General features: G+C 41.6%; 1 protein-coding gene across 1 annotated transcript; it reads left to right on the top strand.

The window, feature by feature from the left end:
• The first annotated feature begins 882 nt into the window (after nucleotides 1-882).
• On the top strand, nucleotides 883-19111 carry Nkrf (NFKB repressing factor). Its single transcript, NM_001402224.1, is given in 3 exon segments — nucleotides 883-1581; nucleotides 12808-12938; nucleotides 14208-19111. Coding segments are annotated over 3 exon segments (2361 nt in total). The 5' UTR covers nucleotides 883-1309; the 3' UTR covers nucleotides 16166-19111.
• Nucleotides 19112-20102: the final 991 nt, after the last annotated feature.

Genomic DNA, 20102 nt, shown 5'->3' with positions numbered 1-20102 from the left:
TGAGGGTAATCGATTAAAAGACACCTTATCCAGTAGTCCTAATGCTAGTGCAAGTGTTAAATCTATACGGGGTTCGTTTTCGTTACCGCGATTGTAATCTATATAATGATTTGGCCATTATGCTGCCCAGCAGCTTTTAACTAGTCGCTCGGGTCTTTAGTAAACTGAACTAGAAAGACACTATGATACACTTTGTAATTCCAGCACTCGGAAGGTGCGGGCAGGAAGAGAAGTTCAATGTCACCCTTGGTTGCACAGTGAATTGGAAAGGTAGCCTGAGAAACAAAATCCTCTCTCTCTCTCTCTCTCTCTCTCTCTCTCTCTCTCTCTCTCTCTCTCTCTCTCTCTCTCTCTCTCTCTCTCTCTCTCTCTCTCTCTGTGTGTGTTGATGCAACACAGAATTGTCTGTAACCATAGTCAGAAAAAATGTAAAAGTGTCAGCTAGAGAAGTGATGCTGTTATTTTCTTTGCAAACGTTTCCTTTTCAGCCACACTTTCACGAGTAGCTCCAAAGCCGATGATGAAAGGCGCATTGATTTTTTTTTCAAGCTATTCTCTGAAGAGGCATCTCAGGGAGCTAACGGGGAAACCATGCCAATGCCCCTAAAACCCAAATCCCTTTCAATGGCCACAGCTAGAGCATAAGGGCAGGCATCACAGCTAACTAGTCACCCGAGGGCACCTTCCAGGGACTTAAAGGAATCATCATTTTCTGGAACCTCAGCGAACCCCCAATAGTACCCAACTGGGAGACTCCGCCTCCTGTCAGTCACCAGAGTGCGTCAATGGAGAGTGACGTCAGAGGAAGGGAAAATGCCCATCGCGCGAGATTTCGTTCGCGACTTTGAAGTTAGAGACCGGCTGCGGCTCATGCGCTGTGGCCTCACAACCTCGGGGTGGCACGAGGGAGGTAGGGTGAGAGATCTGAGCCGGGGAACCCACCGTGCTGGTGCTTCTTCCTCCTCTTCTTCTTTTTTTTTTCCTTGCCGCTATTCTCTCAGTGTGTGGGTCTAAGGGTCGGCTGTGTGGCAGGACCCAACTCCGCTGCCTAGTGTGCCCCATATATAAGGAAACCCTCACGTTCCCACATTAGTTGGAGCGGTGTGGCCGGCGTGGCGACAGCCACCGTTGACCCCCCACTCCCGTTTCCCTGTAAGCCTAGTCCCCCAGGCACACACTCCGGTCCCCCGAGACTCGGTCCCGAGCGCCCCTCACACACAGGTCTCCCCCGACCCCAGCCACCTCGCTTGCTCGCGGCCAGTTTGTAGGCATCGTCCCTGGGGGGCGTCCCCACTCTGAAGCAGAGAAGATGGCTGGAGGACGTCTGTTGCTGGGGGGGGACTTCCTGTCGCCGCCGCCGCTGCCCCCCCTACCGCCGCCGCCGCCGCCGCTGCCGCCCCTACCGCCGCCCCCGCCTGAGCCAGTGCTGGAGCAGTGGCGCTATAGCCACGAAAGTGACTGGCAGTGGGCTCTGCGGCGGAGCTTCATCTGCCGGCACCTGCACAGCTATCCCGGGGCTGCCCTGGACCAGCTCCTCGCGCTCTCCGCCGCCTGGACCAACCACGTTTTCCTGGGCTGCAGGTGAGGATGGCGTTGGGAGGTTGAGTTAGGGACAAGGGTGGGAGATGGGTGATGGGGGTCGGCTTAGGGATGAAGATGAGGGATGGATGATGGGGTTTGGGTTATGGACAGACCAAGGGAAGGAGAGAGTCAAGTAAAGGTGGTCCCGATGGGAACTGGGGCAGGATGCGGATAATGATGGCTTGGAGGCTTCAGATTTGAAGATTTGCTAGAGGACACCGAGAAGCTTCACTAGTGGTTTGCGGGGTGGGGTGGGCAATCGCGGTTGCAGGCAATGACATGACAGCACATGAGGGCACAGAGAGGCCCCTCCAGGACCAGAGATGGAGATAAAGTAGATCCTGGGAGAGGGTTATTGGGAGGTAGTCGTTGCGATTGGTGATACATAGCAGAACCTCAGACCCGCATAGGGTCTTCCAAGGATGCGGCATCTGCAGAGACTATTTGATGGGGCTTCCGCGGGGAAGACAAGGAACTCCGCAGTTCTAATCCTAGTTTCCCGACCACTCTCTTCTACCTCTATGAAATAAAGCAAACCCCTCTCTTTGCAGACCCCCGCCAGGTCTTCTCTTCTCCCGGGGAGGCGGTTATGTGTCAGGTCTGTGAGCTGCGGTGTCAGGCTTGCTTGTGTAGATTTGCGCATAATGTACGCAAACAAAGAGATGGATCTAGCTGCTGTAAGGATGGATTGCCGTCTTTTCACCTCAAATGGGATAAGAGGAATTAACATTTGGCCTCTGTATGAGGTTTTAAGGTTATATGTGTGTCTCTTTCTCTGTTTCCTCCTTTCCTAGAACCTGGTGGCTTCTGAACAGGCCTCTTGGAAAGCACTTTGCGTTCTATGGAGACTGCAGTATGGTTCCAACGCAGTTTTTTTTTTTTTTTTGAACAGGATGTTTGGGTCCTCTGTCCTCCAGAACCTCTAAATTGGCCTTATCCTAGACTAATTACTGCAATAGATTGGAAAGATTCTTTCTTTATATTCTTGCCTAACTGTTTTTATTAGGAAGAATGAGAATTTCTGGAAAATGATCAGATTTGGTTCAGCCAGATCAATTCTAGGAATGACTGTAAACAATGCAGAAGAAATTGTGGACTCCTACCTTAATTGTTGAATATGGCAGCCAGTGTGAAACTTCGCTTTTCCCTATCACAGATTTTTAGATTTTCCTATCTTCTCTAAGCATAATTTGTACTTTTAGACATAATGGCTGTTTGCCTGTAGGAGCTGGTTGCTAGTGGGAAAATCTAAGCAATTAGTCCTCAGATAGACCTGGTTTGCATAACTGCTATCTTGCAGTAAAAAGGTACCTTTATCATACAGTCCCTAATATATATATATAATATATATATATATATTATATATATATCATATATATATCCCTAGGGTATCAAAATCTTAAAACATCTTTAATAGAGAAGATAACCATCCTTTGTGTTCATAACCAAACTTACCGTCCTGCTAGAATGGAAACTGGGAGTGGATTTTACTGTTGTTTATATTCACATCTTTGTCTTCAGTGTGTAGAAGAAATCTTGTGCAGTATTCGACTTTAGCATAATAGTTGCTCAGGAAACGTCTACATAGATGTATACAACTTTGTCATATATAGCATATTTTCAACACTTGCTATAACAACCACCCTAGGGGTTAAGAGGCATCTCCTCTTTACAGTTGACTCAGCGGAGGCCAAGAAGTAAGTTACTAAGGCAAGGTCTCACAACTGTTTCCAATCTGATTCGATTTCCACTGAGATACAGATGCCATGTTTGGAAAAGATGGACCAGAAACAAAAGCGAGTAACTGACATAAGTCAAATCTCGAAATGCCAGGCTTACATCCCAAGAAGAGCAGCCTCATGCGTAACCAAGGGTATAAACACAAACCAAGCACCCAGGATGTTATGGGTGTGTGTTGACAGATCCTTTGTTTAGAATAGTTTAGGTATACCTGTATCACTACAACAATTACTATAAGACTATGAAATAGATGAACTGAAAAGCAATGTTTTGTATTATATTTGATCATTAGACATAAGAGAATGGGAAGATGCCAAGAACTTGGGCAGTTTACAATTCCATGTGCTTGCTGTTCACGATAGATATCCTTTGTTAGCTAACTCTTTCGGTGCATAAAAGCTATGTTCTTGGGGGCTGGAGAGATGGCTCAGTGATTAAGAGCACTGACTGCTCTTCCTGGGGTCCTGAGTTCAAATCCCAGCAACCACATGGTGGCTCACAACCATCTGTAATGGGATCCAATGCCCTCTTCTGGTGTGTCTGAAGGCAGCTACAGTGTACTCATATACAATAAAATAAAATCTTAGAAAATAAATTTATAAAAAAAAAGTCTAACTCAAAATCACCAATACGAATCACCCTCACATTAAAGAAAGAAACCAAAGTGTATGTGTGCGTGCACACGCACACATACACACACACACACACACACACACACACACACACACACACACACACACAAAGCTACTTTCTCAAGGCTGGCAGAGTTCTTGTTTTGTGTGACAGACTGTTCTTTTCAAGTAAATTGCAGAAACATGGTTATACAGCCCTTTGTAAGCTCAAAATGTTGACTTGTTGTTCAAGAAGATTCCATTGGAGTAGAAACTGAGATAAAATCTGAAATTGTGATTCAGAGCATGTTGTGTTCCTTTTGGTATACTGACCACTTCCATGGAACAAACTGCAGTACGTGCGTGCGTGTGTGTGTGTGTGTGTGTGTGTGTGTGTGTGTGTGTTTAATATGTTTTTTAAAGATTTTATTTATTATATATAAGTACACTGTAGCCGTCTTCAGACACACCAGAAGAGGGCATCAGATCTCATTACAGATGGTTGTGAGCACCATGTGGTTGTTGGGATTTGAATTCAGGACCTCTGGAGGAGCAGTCAGTGCTCTTAACCGCTGAGCCATCTCTCCAGGCCATTTAATATGGTTATGTGGGTGAATTCCTTGACTATAAGGCCAGAGGTCTGTATTAGGTGTCACCTCTATCTCTCTCTACCTGTTGTTTGAGACAACTTCGCAGGATCTAAAGCTTACCAGTTAGGTTAGACGTGAGTGTTGGGGGTTAAAGCTTAGGTCCTCTTCTGCAGCAAGCACTGAGCCCCCTCCCCAGCCTTGACCATCTTCTTGACTCTATCATTGTGCTTTCCCACATCCGCACGCATCGAATCGCCTGTTTTGGATACTGCATGCGGTGTGGCACAAGACTTTAATCCTAGCACTCAGGACTTGAGACTGTAGCAGGTGGGGTGGTGAGTTTAGAGCTTGCCTGAACTATATAAAGACATCCTATCTAAAAAATAATAACAATAAACCACCTGTTAGGTTTACTAAAAGACAGGTTCCTGGGACTCTGCTCCAAGTCTTCCAAATCAGAAGATGTGAGGATGGGCCTCAAACCTTTTATTTCTGTTAGGTTACCAGATGCTGATATCGCTAATTTGAGGACCAGTCTGAGAAATACTACTTTATAGGATAAAATGATAATTAAAAAAAAAACATTTATTATATATAGTATTCAGCCTACCTGTATGCCTGCAGGCCAGAAGAGGGCGCCAGATCGCACTATAGTTTGTGAGCCACCATGTGGTTGCTAGGAATTGAACTCATGGCCTCAGGAAGAGTAGCCCGTGCTCTTAACCTCTAAGCCATCTCTCCAACCCAAAGTGATAGTTTTTACCTTCTTTTTTTTTTTTTTTTAAAGAAGGGTCTCATGGAGCCAAGACTGTCCTAGAAATTGCCGAGTAGCTGAGGATGATCTGAAAGTTCGGATTTTCCTGCCTCCGTCTCCTGAGCGCTGAGACCATGGGATACACCACCATGTCCATTTACATCTGATGCTGAGGCTTGAACCCAGGGCTTCATGAATGCTAGACAAGCACTCTATCACTTGAGCTATGTCCCCAGCCCTCCGGTCTACTCTTAAATAATCTTTCCTCATTGTCCAATGAAGCAATGAAGAAGCTCAGAAAACTTTCCCTTAACTTTCTCTGTTTTATAAAGTAAGCAGCCTGTCAAGTTTTGCTGGACATGATGGTTCGTGCCCAGAATTCCATCCCTTAGGAGTCGGTCAGGAAGAATTTTCTGAGAAATTTCTAAAACAATTTCAAAACTTTAGTCTTAGGGCTAATGAAAACTTACTATAGTCTTTTGATCAACTACACATGTGACACTTCAATAATTTTATGCATATGAATGCCTAGGGTGTCTGTGCACTTTTTACTTACAGATTAACGCTAGTGTGTTTGCTACTATATTCATTTTGCAGGACTGAGTGTAGAAGCTACAATCTCAAGCATGCTAGCCAAAACCCGTACCACCAAGATCCACACACAGCCAGTTAAGAATGCAGTGTCTAGATTACCTGGGATATTCAGTTTTCCAGTATTGATCCATAAGATTTAGAAGCAGAGTTCTGGCCTACAAACGCTGGCTTACATATCTCTGTTAGCATATTATAAAGAAATAACATAAAACCAATGTAGCTACTTTGACTCCTTTTCCTTAATATAATTCTTTTTTTTTTTTTTTCCGGAGCTGGGGACCGAACCCAGGACCTTGCGCTTGCTAGGCAAGCGCTCTACCACTGAGCTAAATCCCCAACCCACCTTAATATAATTCTTAAGAGTTTGGAAGCTAGATCATGTGTGTGTATATATATGTATATGTGTATGTATGTTGTGAAACATAAATTTGCACATAAACTAAAGAAGTGGGAGACTTTTGAAAAATTCACCTCCAATCTGTACGTATATTACTACCTTGGACCATTGAGCATCTTGTAAGTGGTTTTGAATGAATCATTTTGTATTTAAGCCATAACTTCTTCTAACTTCCTTTCTTCTTTCTTTCCTTTACTTCCCTTCCCCTCCCCTCCTTCCTTCCCCCTTCTTCTTTTCCTTCTCCTTCTTCTTCTTCTCCCCCCCTCTCATTTTTTTTTATTTGTTTTTATGAAACTGAGTGTCACTATATAGCTCTGGCTGTCCTGGAACTCATTCTGTATACGGGGCTTACCTTCAGCTTCCAGAGTGCTGCCTGCCTCTCTGCCTCTGGACTGCTGGGATTAACTCGTTGGCTTAGTGGTTAAAGATCAGCATTTTATTCCCAGCACTCACATGGAAGATTTCTACTCCCTTGGACCCCAGATATGAATGTGGTACACAGAAATAACATACAGGCAAAACACTCATATACATAAAATAATGATTTTAAATTGGCATGTACCACTATGTCTGGCTTTTAAGGTTTTTTTTTTAAGATTTATTTATTTGTATGAGTACACTGTAGCTGGCCTCAGACGCACTAGAAGAGGGCATCAGATCCCATTATAGATGGTTGTGAGTCACCATGTGGTTGCCGGGAATTGAACTCAGGATCTCTGGAAGAGCAATCGGTGCTCTTAACTGCTGAGCCATCTCTCCAGCCCAGCTTTTAAGTTTTTTTTTTTTTTCTTTTCTTTTCTTTCGGAGCTGGGGACCGAACCCAGGGCCTTGCGCTTGCTAGGCAGGCACTCTACCACTGAGCTAAATCCCCAACCCCTTAAGTTTTTAATCTCAACATTTTCACTTAAATTCAGTAAAGCTGTTTAATATATTTGTAAATAACTTATAACCATCTATTACTGAATACTTATTAAATTTCATGTGCCATTGTATATAATGATATATGTTTCTCTTTTAGCCATGCACATAAGTGTGTGACCAAGACTATGGTATCTATGAAGAAAAATATTTTACCCATTATAAGTCATCTTTTAATAAAATGCTAGACATGGTAGGTGTGTTGAAGACCATCCTACTTTCCAAAAGCTTGGTGCGTTATAAACTACACAAAAAAACTTTTAGACCTGTTAAAGTTCTGTGGTTTTGCCTTACATATTTACAGCCAAATGTGTGATCTAATGGACACATACATATTTAATGTGCATGCCTTTAAAAATTATAGTAGAATTGCCTTAGTGATATTTTACATCATATTCTATAGTACAGAACTGTGTGACCATTAAAACTCATATGGTAGTGGGCTGTAGACTGTAGCTCAGTGGGATTCTTTGCCTGAAATGCTCAAGTCTGTGAGTTGAGTTTTCAGCATGGCAAAACCAAAATAGAATAGATGTTGTAGCAACATGAAGAAAACTTTTGTAATGAATAACAGATCAACACAGGTGATCAGTTAGTAACAGGATGGCATAGAAGACAAACAAGAATATAAAGTAACGATTTAGATGTTATTGAAGTTATAGTTGAGATGTGAAATTTTTCTTGCTCAGTTTTCTTTGGAGTTAAAGGTGTTATTTTTTAATGTTATGAAAAATCACTGTGGAAGGTAGCAATGACTTGACCTTTATCCTTGAGTGGGTGGGTATCCAGGTAATTTTAGGAATAGAAATAGAATTCTAGTGATTTTACTAAAGACTCTAAAATTTTTGCATTGTATTTTGAGTAGCCAAACATTAGCTGTCATGATGGTCTTTCCATTCTTACGTAACCTTGTTGGGCTTCTTTTATATTATGAATTCCTAATAAAGGCCAGAATCTGACTGTTTGGCAACCTACGCAAGGGTTTATTTTTATAGCCTCTGGAAGATGGCAATTTCGGTAGCAATTGTAATGAATAGGGAGCAATAAATAGGTACAATAATTACTGGTGCTGGAAGAAAGTTAGGAGACAAGTGAATGTGAATGCTGGGAGCCCTAGGTATTCCCTTCGTGGGCATCATTATGGCCTGTGTACCGTTTCCAGCTATTCTGCACATTCAGAATTGAATTCTAATTTGAAGGTCTAGAGAATTTTTACTGGTGCATGTCTTGGCTGTACCAATTAAGTTGTGGACTTTGGACTGGAAATGTGGCTCAGTGCTTAAGAGCACTGTCTGCTCTTTCAGAGGACCTAGGTTCAGTTCCCAGCACCCATATGGCAGCCCATGAACTATCTGGAACTCCAGTTCCAGGGGATTGGACATCCTCTTTGGCCTTTATGAACACCAGGTACATACATGGTACACAGATAATATGTATGTAGGCAAAACACTCATATATAAAACTATTTTTTAAAGGAATGAATAAAAATGTTTTAAGCTGTGAACACCACCTGATTTCATAGCCTTTTGTTTTCACCCTATACTTTGGAAATTGAACTCCCCACATCCGAAAGGAAGTGAAGTGTGCAATTATTTGATCCTTTAGATACCTTTTCTGATGCCCAGATAAGAGTAAATCCAAATAGAATTACCCCTGCTAGTCAAGCACTGATGCTAGCTGTATTAGCAACTGTCTGTAGGAAAAGAAGGCTATAGCTAGCTTCTGAATCTGTCAGCAAGGATGACTAGGTTTTCATTTATGCTTTACAAGGAAACCCATCTGATGGGTATGGAACCTACTGTGCTGGAAGGGGAAAATGTTAATCTTTATTTTAATACAACTATTCGTGAAAAGCTGTGCTTGTTACTCAGTTTCAGACTTTCTTCCCAAATGCTACCAGTTAGGCTTAAAAAAGGCTCTGAAAATTGGAAGGGTTGCTTGTGATAATAAAACTTCACTGAAGGTCATTTGTTAATTGCTATGCAGCAAAATTAAGTTATCAAGAAGCCAATCTAGTCTGTTGTGGGTGTGCACACCCATAATACCAGCACTCGGGAGGCTGAGATAGGAGGCGAGCCTGAGATACGTATGGCTTGTATATTGAGACCCTGTCTCCAAACAGAATGGGGTGGGTAGAAGAAAACAATGAAAAGAAAACCGAGAAACATAAAGGCTGGTAAGGTGCTTCAGGCATTTGCCTCTAAGCCTGCTCCCCAGGGTTCGTGTGGTGGAAGGAGAGAACCAGTTCCCCCAAGTGGCCATCTGACCTCTTGTGCACAGTGTGACACATGTGCAGCCTCCTCCAGGCACAATAAATAAATGTAAGACAGCAGCCCCTCGATGATGACAAAATACTTCAGTTAGGATAGTGGCATCATTATCCTCAGCAGGTCTTCCTCAGAGTCCTCTGGCTTTACTGTTGGTATTGTATTCTACACACTCATCATGTACAGTGGTTGTGGGAGGCAGATGAAATGAATCAGTGGGTAAAGGTGTTCGCCATGCAGTACTGATGACCTGAGTTTCATAATCTGGAACCCACATTAAGATGGGGGGAGAGAACTGACTCTTGAGTTGTTCTCTGACCATATGAGGCAGGCACTATGCTGTGTGCGACTGTACACAATTGCAATATGTTTTTATAGAAGACCTTTAATATTCCCAATACCACAACAATCCCACCTATTCTTTTAAAAGAACTAAACCAGCACCCTCCCACTCGCTGTGACATGTATCATTGATTTGTTCCTTTTTCTTGCTATTATAGTTCTCTGTTGTCTGTTTATACCAGAGTTTTAACCATTCACCATTTGAAAGATATCTGAGCTAATTGTAGTTAGGTCTATAAGGCCTATACAAGAGCATTCATATACAAGTTTTTGCATGAACATAAGTTTTCATTTCTTTGGGATAAATGCCCAAGAGTTCAGTTCCTGGGTCATGTGATAATCGATGTTTGGTTTAATTGTTTTCTAGAGTGACTATATCATTTTATAGTCCTACCTGCAATGTCTGAGGAATCCAGTTTCTCTGTACTCCTGCCAGCATCTGATGTCATGACTAGTATATATTTTGGCCATCTTGATATGTCGATAATGTCTTTCAGTTGTATTGTCCTGGTGTCTGATAGTGTCAAACATCTTTTGTTCATTTGCAGTCTGTCTGTACTCTCCAGTGATGATGGGCTTTATTAGTGACCTCTGTGTGTGTGTGTGTGTGTGTGTGTGTGTGTGTGTGTGTGTGTGTGTGTACATATGTACATGACATGCATGTATGTAGGTCAATGAACCCACAGAAGCCAGAGTAGAATGCCAAGTGTCTTTTTTTTTTAACTTTTTTTTTTAAATTGGGTCTGTCATTGAACCCAAAGCTCACCATTTTGGCTACATTGGCCGGCCAACCAGTGGTGGCATCCACCTGTCTCTGCCCCTCAATTCAGGGGTTACTGAGATACATGGCCATGCCCAGCTTTTACATGGGTGCTGGAAATTTGAATCCAGGGATCTCCTGTTTCTGCAGCAAGGGCTGCTTTACCCACTGAGCCATATGCCCAGTTCCTCTTGTTTAGTTGAAAGCTTGATTTTGTTCCCTGTGGGTTTGGAGCTAACAAGTTCTTATGAAGTACATGGTTCAGAAATATTTTTCCTGGTCTGTAGTCTATCTTTTTTGTGGAGTCTTATAAGAGGACAAGATTTTATTTTATGTGTATGCATGTTTAGCTTACACATATGTCTGCATCATGTGCTTCCTGGAAGTTCTGAAGTTACGCATGGTTGTGAACTGGTTCTGGAGTTATTGATGATTGTTAGCTGCTCTGTGGGTGCTGGGAATTGAACCTGGGTCTTCTACAAGAACAAGGACTCTTAACTGCTGAGCCATCCCTCTCCAGCCTGCACTGTTTCCTTTATAGATCACGCTTTAAGAACTGCTTGTATACCTCAGATCTTAAAGGGTTTCTCCTACTTTTTTTTAAATGAGAGTTTTATAATTTTACGCTATCTCTATACATTTTTATACTGTATGCTTCTGTAAAGTGAGGGTTAGGTTTGCCTGCCTGGTTTTCACACTAAGCGCTCACTGGTTGCACAGCTTCTTCCCCTTCGGGATCGTATTTGTAATTCTGTCAACTCTCAGGCTCGTGTTATTCACATGAGTCCGTTTCTGGGTTCTCCTCTGCCGACAGTTCACCAGTAAACTTCTTGGGCCTTGCAGAGTGATAGCAAGCTATCATTTCTTCCTTAATTAGCTGTAAAGCTTTGGTGAAAGGCTTTCCTGGGGCCGGAGAGACGATGTTCTTACTGTTGGTGGAAAGGAGTGGAGTTTTGTTCCCAGTGACCACATCTGGCAGCTCACATCTCTAATTCTAGTTCTAAGAGACCCAACTCCTCGGGCCTTCTATGGGTGCCTGCGCTCAGGTCCACACACTTCCCACATGGATGCACACAAGTCTGGAAAAGAGACTTTCCTTGACAACACTGTGGTGGTTTCGAGATACAGTTTGTACAGGAAAATGCAGCATAAATGCTTGCATTCTTGCTTTAATATTTACTTATTTACAGAATAATGAGTTCATACCCTTCATCCTCCAAAAGTTACCGGTAATGGGTTTGTGTGTCGTATGAACTTATAGATTTAAAATATATTTGATATATTTTAATTTATGCTAGCTATTACTGATATTCAAATTGGCTCATGCTGCCAGGAGTTTATTCTGATTGGCTTCTGAGTCCATCTGGCACAGCTCCTGTGACCTTTGACAGTTTCTTTGTTGTAGGCCCAAGATCTCCAGGGCTCTTAGACATTTGCTGCCCCAGACTTGGAAGCATACATTTCTCTGTGGAACATGGTTCCTTTTCATGAGAAATGATAACAGCTACAGTTTGGATGTTAGCAACACAGCTGTCCTTAACATTCTTACTATTTAATTGTTTACATATAATACATATTTGAAAGAGAAAAATCATGAGTAAGTAGTTACATGTTTAATTTATGTGTTAAAAATAAGGTTGTGGCTGGAACTATGTCTGTATGTCTTTTTTAATTATTATTTTTATGTGCATGGCTGGTTTTTCCCTACGTATATGTCTGTACACAACACACATGCCGATTGCCCACAGAGTGCAGAAAGAGACTGGTGTATGCTCTAGAGCAAGAATTACAGATAGTTGTAAGCAGCCATGTGGATGCTGGGAATCAATCCTGTGTCCTGGAAGAGACTTCAGTGCTCATAACTGAGAACCATCTCTCTAGCCCCTGTGTTTGCATATGTTTTATGCAGAAAATCTTTTTTTTTTTTTGGTTCTTCTTTTTTCGGAGCTGGGGACCGAACCCAGGGCCTTGCCCTTCCTAAGTAAGCGCTCTACCACTGAGCTAAATCCCCAGCCCCCTTTATATTTTCTCTTTTCTTTTTTTTTTTATGCAGAAAATCTTGATCTTAGTGCCTAATGGGTAACTTAACTACTCATTCTGCAGGTAAATATTTTAGGTCTGAATCTTTGTTTTTATAACAAAATTACCCTGCTGATAAAACCCTTTGGAAGCTATGATAAGACTGTCTCGCTTAGAAGCATTTTAAAAAGGATAGCCATAACTATTTTAATTGTAGATTATATTAATTTATAGGTATAGCCCACGCTTGATGGAAAAAATTCTTCACATGGCTGAAGGTATTGATATTGGGGAGATGCCGTCATATGATCTGATGCTGCCCAAACCTTCCAAAGGCCAAAAACGCTACCTTTCAACCTACGATGGTGAGTATACCTTGTTTCTGTAAGGTGGGATGTGAAAAAGTCTGGCTTCTTAAAATGTGTCACGTGGTTTCAAATAACACTGGTAGCATTGGATTCTATGCAAAGATAAATGATTTTTGCTGTTGGTTTCTTTTATTATTTTGATTTTTAGAGAAAGTCTGTGTTGCCCTGGCTGTCCTAGAACCCACATGGCACACTACAGTGGCCTTGAATTCACAGATATCCACCTGCTTCTGCATTTCGAGTGCTGGGATTAATGGTGTGTGTCTCCATGCCCAGATCCATGGCCCAGATAAATGGTTTTTAACTTACATACAGTTTTTGATGATGCTAAAAAGAACCAAAAGTACAGAACTCCCAGGTTACTACTGTCCTTGTAGTCTATGCCATGGAACCTGCCTCTAAATAAGAGTCTCATTCTGAGATCATATGAGCATCTGAGCAATTAAATATTGTCGGGTAGGTCCAGATGGGCTAGCTTTCTATAGCACTGAGGAGTGCTCTAGGGAAGAAGCACTAGTCTGGTATAGCCTCAAGTGGGAGGTTCCTGTGGCTTAAAATGTGGTGTCCCCTATTAATCATCAGTTCCAGGCGTTGTCTGTTCTAGAAATACAGGTAACAGCGTTTTGTGTAGGACAAGTCAGAGCTAAGGTTTTGGTTGAAAACTGTTTTTGGTACTGTAGTAACTGATATAAAGCTATGTCAGGGTCTCTCACCTCTGATACAGAAGAGAAGGGTTTGGTAAGTGCACCTGGTCACTTGGAGTCATGTGCAGTTCCGGGGACCTTTTAGCACAGGTGGTGAGAGATTGCCTTAGGATGTCTTTGGAGTTTAGGCGAAGAGTACATTTCACTTGGGATTTAGCTCTGCTGTTGAAAAGTCCTCTTCTTTTCAACAGCCTGCATAGTTGTTTGAGTCAATGGATTACTTCCTATTAAGAGTTTCCCTTTATGCATGGAGGGAGAGGGAGGAAGCATCACCACTTATGGTACAGTCTTTTTTTTTTTTTTTTTTGGTTCTTTTTTTTTTTCGGAACTGGGGACCGAACCCAGGGCCTTGTGCTTCCTAGGCAAGCACTCTACCACTGAGCTAAATCCCCAACCCCTGTGGCACAGTCTTACCTTGCTCTGAGTCCCTTCCCCCAAGTGACCGGTACACACCTTGTACCAACAGTCCAGCTTTCAGACGATGTGCTTGGTGCTGTTTTCCTGCTTGGTTCCTTTGAAATATTCCCATGTTAATGAATTGTAAATCTCACTCATTCTTTAGGTCAGAATCCTCCTAAAAGGCAAGCTGGTTCCAAATTCCATGTGAGACCTCGCTTTGAGCCTGTCCATTTTGTAGCTAGTAGTTCAAAAGCCGAAAGACAGGAAGACCCATATGGCCCCCAAACAGAAGAGGTAAACGGACGGACGCACTTTGCCAGCATGCCAAGAAACTTCTACCAAGATTATACTCAAGACTCTTTCAGTATACAGGATGGGAATTCTCAGTATTGTAATTCATCAGGATTCATTTTCACAAAAGACCAGCCTGTAGCAACCAACATGTATTTTGACAGTGGGAACCCTGCCCCAAGCAGCGCATCCCAGCAGGCAAACTGTCAGCCAGCTCCCGAGCCCCCTCCTTCACAGATGTACCCCGAGTCAGTGGTTGCCGAGAAACAGTATTTTATCGAAAAGTTAACAGCAACTATCTGGAAGAACCTATCCAATCCAGAGATGACTTCTGGATCTGATAAGATTAATTATACCTACATGCTAACTCGCTGTATTCAGGCCTGTAAGACAAATCCTGAGTATATATATGCTCCTTTAAAAGAAATCCCTCCTGCTGACATCCCCAAAAATAAAAAACTTCTCACGGATGGTTATGCGTGTGAGGTTAGATGCCAAAATATCTATCTAAGTACAGGTTATGCAGGTAGCAAGAATGGGTCCAGAGATCGGGCTACTGAGCTAGCTGTAAAACTCTTGCAGAAGCGGATCGAGGTTAGAGTTGTCCGGCGGAAATTCAAGCACATAATTGGAGAGGACCTTGTGGTGTGTCAGATTGGTGTGCTTTCCTATGAATTTCCCCCAGCTCTGAAACCACCAGAAGACCTGGTAGTACTGGGAAAGGATGCTTCTGGGCAGCCTATTTTTAATAGTTCTGCCAAACACTGGACCAATTTTGTCATTACAGAAAATGCAAATGATGCGATTGGCATCCTTAACAATTCTGCCTCATTCAACAAAATGTCAATTGAGTACAAATACGAGATGATGCCAAACCGCACATGGCGGTGCCGCGTATTCCTGCAAGATCACTGCTTAGCTGAGGGTTATGGAACCAAGAAAACAAGCAAACATGCAGCTGCTGATGAGGCTTTGAAAGTTCTCCAAAAAACACAACCCACTTATTCGTCTGTCAAAAGTTCCCAGTGCCACTCGGGCTCTTCACCCAAAGGCTCTGGAAAGAAGAAAGATATAAAAGATCTTGTAGTTTACGAGAATTCTTCCAATCCTGTGTGCACACTGAATGATACGGCTCAATTTAACCGAATGACGGTTGAATATGTCTATGAAAGGATGACAGGTCTCCGCTGGAAATGCAAGGTGATTCTCGAGAGTGAAGTGATTGCGGAAGCAGTTGGAGTGAAGAAAAGTGTCAAGTATGAAGCTGCTGGAGAAGCTGTAAAAACCCTCAAGAAGACACAGCCAACTGTCATTAATAACTTGAAGAAAGGGACTGTTGAAGATGTGATTTCAAGGAATGAAATTCAGGGCCGCTCAGCAGAAGAAGCTTACAAACAGCAAATCAAAGAAGATAACATAGGGAATCAACTGCTGAGGAAGATGGGTTGGACGGGTGGTGGTTTAGGTAAATCTGGTGAGGGCATACGGGAGCCTATCTCAGTTAAAGAGCAGCATAAGCGGGAAGGGCTTGGTCTAGATGTCGAGAGGGTCAATAAAATTGCTAAGAGGGATATAGAACAGATCATCAGAAACTATGCCCGCTCTGAAAGCCACTCAGATTTGACCTTCTCCACAGAGCTGACCAATGACGAACGGAAGCAAATACATCAGATTGCTCAGAAGTATGGCCTAAAGAGTAAGTCTCATGGGGTGGGCCATGATAGGTACCTGGTGGTAGGTAGAAAACGGCGGAAGGAAGACCTACTAGATCAACTCAAACAGGAGGGCCAAGTGGGACATTATGAGCTTGTTATGCCCCAAGCAAACTAAGATTTTACTAAATTAATCTTATAAATGCCTGATGAGGCAGATATACAGATAACAAAAAAGCTACATGTTCCGGTTGAAGAGTATTCATTCTTAAGATGTTTCACCTTGTTCATTTCATATAGTGCTTTATTAGGTATTGGAACCTGGAGAATTCTGTCCACTTGTACTATTAGCTTAATCCAGCAGAGATATTGTGCAGCTACTGTTTGTGTCTTTGATATTGCTCTGTTCCCTCAGATTTTAGTAGTTTGTACAAGCAAAAACACCCATCTAAGTGCAATTTCACCCTGAGGAAAATAATTCACATTATAAAGGGCATAGCACAGTAATCTGCAACAATCTGTAGTCAATGCTGAGACTCTAACTACGCTAATTCCAGATTTACTTAACATGTCAGGTCATTTTGTATCATCGATTTTCATCTTTGTGAGAAGCCAGTTGTAGAGCATTTAACAATAAAGTGTGCTGTACGTGTAAATGTCTTTATCAACTAAATGATGTAAAACTTTCTTTAAAGTAATTTTAGTGTGTGTTTATTTATAACTTCTACCATGTGATTTCCAGGATATTGGAAGTGATTTACTGTATCTTGTGACATGTGACTTTTAACAAATTCTAGTCTTCACGCTGAGAGAGCACTACTTGAGAGAGATGTCGAAAAGTTTCCAAAAGGTCTTGATTCAATCAGAAGAAAGGAAGCTTGAACTGTTTGTTCTTGGTGCCTTGCAGAGAGACTCAGAGCAACTCTCCATTGTAGCTTTCATACGGTTTGTGCACCACACCCAAGGCAACCAGAGCTGTGGTAGAGCTTGGTAAAAGACGGAAGATACATTGGTGCTTTGATGAAAAAGGTCAGTTAGCTGGTTCCCCTCTCAAAAAGCTTATTTCTCCCCAAAGCCAACTTTGTAACATACTTAAAACTGCTATTTTCGCTTATTTCTGGAATATAAAAATGTATAAAAATAAGAGTTAGTGTATGCTTCCTGAATAAAAAGGAGCCAGAGTTGATCAAAATGGTGGTGTAATTATTTCTGGAGAGCAGCCTGGCAGCAATATTTTGGATTTTTGAAAGTGATGGTTACATAAAATATTTCAGTTAGAGCACACATGGATAAATGTAATGACTTAGCAAACGGGAGCAGAATCTGTCACTCGTCACGGTTTTTTTGTTTTGTGGTTTTTTTTCCTTGAATGCCAATATTCTAGCTTATCAAATCTTTGGTTTACTTTTATGTATCTTAGATGAGTCAACTAAAATCCAGCAATATAGCAAATGAATATTAATATTTAGTTATCTCCAGAAAAAAATGATGGTAAGGACTCTTAGGTTGTTTGCAATGTCTTTTTAAAAAATATTTATTTTTTTATAATGTGTGTATGTCTGTGTGTGTAGTGTGGGGGCGGTTATATGCATGTGTGTGCATATGCCCATGGAGGCCAGAGGTGTCAGTTGGAGCTGGCAATACAAGCAGTAGTGAGTCTCCTGACACTGGTGCTGGAAACTGAGCTCTGGTCCTCTGGGATGTGTTCTTAACTGCTGAGCCAGCTCTTGAGTGCCCATTTGCAGTGTCCGTGTTTGGCAGATAAATGGCTCACGATACATGGTAAATTCCTTTTTGCCCTCCCCTTTTCTATTTAATGCTAAAAAGCTAGAGTAAAATGAGTATTTAAAAATATCACTTAGCTTTTATACCTGGATCTCTTAACTTTCATGCGCCTACATTGGGCAGCACAGTATGGCATCAGCCTTCCACTTGTTTTGCATACCATAGTCTACATACTTCATTAGTTTTAGTAAAAGAGATGTGCATTTTATTTTGGTGCTTAATGCTTTAGCAAAAAAAGAGAACTATGATAGAATTTTGTGATTATAATTATTTTTTTACCTGCAAAATTCACTCCCATTTTGGAAAGTTGTAGTTCAGGTAGTTAGAACACTGTGTCCTTGGTTGTCTGAGTGGCAAAAGGTGGTTTTTAGAGATTACAAGATGTGGAAACTTGGTTTGCATTCTCTCTTTACATATCTTCCTCCCAGAATGTTTGGTTGTTTGGTTTGGGTGGAAAAAATGGTAGGAAATCCAAAGTTAGGTTTGTTTTTAAAAGTGTACTAAAGCAGATGACTTACACTTAAGGCTTTGTGATAATTGGGAAAGGTTTATAAGAATTGTGTTCATTTTAGGGGGCCAAATAACTTGGTAGAGCAGCTTTAGTATCAATGTGGAATTAGAACAAAGTCACCAACTGCCTGAGAATAAAGTAATGTGGAGAAATGAGGTTGAGGGATGAGCTGCTGTCGACTTGGCTGTTCCAGTTTGCAGTTTCCCCTTTTGTTGGTCCTTGCATTTTCCTCTTCTAAGAGATAGCAGTCATTTTTAGCTGAGGAACTTTGCTGTAAAACCTGACAGTATATGAGCACTTCTAAGTTTCATTTGTATTAAATATAAGCTGAAAACTCTTTATGTGCTTGTGCTCACAGAGCCACTTTTTCATCCCTCCCACCTTGATTGCAAAAGTGAAGAGAAATACACATTCCATTGGGGCCATTTCTTTACTTTTTTAAAAATAGTATTCAGTGTGTTCGCTTTGCTCTGAGTAACCCTTGAAACGGTTCCTAAATAAAGGACTCTAATTACAACTTTGGTTCTTCAGCATACCCTTCCCCACATAAGCAGGTGCAGAATTGAAGGCAAGATTGTATCTCAAAAAGGCACCTTGCAAATCTGCTTTAGCTTTCTTGTAATTACATGCAGGCAAGGCAGCCTGTGTTAAAAATTATAAAGGAGAGAAAAGGGTGATTTGTACTAAATGTTCCAAGGAGTGTTTAGTAGTGGTAGCTTTGACTATGTCTATGCCAGCTTCATTATTAAGGCTGTAAAAGGATTATCTCATCAGAAATTGGAGATGGTGTTTCTCAGAAAGTGTACAAAATAAAATGTTACTAAATCAGCCTGTTCCTGGTCTCATCTTAAATTTTTCAAATATTAAAAGGATCAATATTTAAGGTGCCCAAACAAAACAGGGTGAAAAAGTTAGTTCAATACCAAACAAAAAATATGATGGGGTTCTACTTTGAAGCAGATACGGACTTGGTGGAAAATACTAAGTGTATTTGAAGACATCCCTAAGTGGAACAATACAATTAATGTGGTATTTAATAGTGTAGATTGAACTCTTCCATAATGAGGTTTTAAGTTCCCTTCAAGGATGACTGGGGTGCACACATCCTTTCCCTCCAACTATTAATAAGACACAGCATGCCATTGTCAGAGTATCTTTGAGATGGGTTGCTCCTCAGAGAACCTACTTACATTTCAACATGATGTCAGAGGATTCTTGTCCTAACAATCTTATATAGAATCTAAACATTTTATATAAAAATGTTGCAGTGTTAAAAGTTTATTCTTTTTTTAAGATTTATTTATTTATGTATATGTATACACTGTCAGACACTTCAGAGGAGGGCATCAGATCCTATTACAGATGGTTGTGAGCCACCATGTGGTTGCTGGGAATTGAACTCAGAACCTCTGGAAGAGCAATCGGTGCTCTTAACCACTGAGCCATCTTTCCAGCTCCCAAGTTTATTCTTTTTATGCATGTGTTGTATGTGCCTTCCTGAGTGGATGTTTGTGCACCATCTGAGTGCAGTACCCATGGAGGCTAGAAGGTGGTGTCAGATCCCCTTAGGACTAGAGTCAGTAGTTGTCCTAGAAACTGGAACAGGGTCCTCTGGAAAAACAGCAAATTTTCTTAGCCACTGAGCTGTCTCTCCAATTGTCCCCTACCTTCCAATTATTTTCCTCTGATACAGGGTCTCATTATGTAACTGGTTGGCCTCAAATGTCTGCTGGGATTACAGGCACAAACACGCCCCACTAAGCTAGAGGTCTGTTAACAGGTAGATTGCCAAAATCAACAAGTTAGAGTTTGGTCTCTG

This window comes from Rattus norvegicus, chromosome X (genome assembly GCF_021556685.1).
Source record: "Rattus norvegicus strain SHRSP/BbbUtx chromosome X, alternate assembly SHRSP_T2T, whole genome shotgun sequence".
Lineage (NCBI taxonomy): Eukaryota > Metazoa > Chordata > Mammalia > Rodentia > Muridae > Rattus > Rattus norvegicus.
The sequence above is the reverse complement of the archived record's forward strand: the minus strand, read 5'-3'. Positions and strand labels throughout refer to the sequence as shown.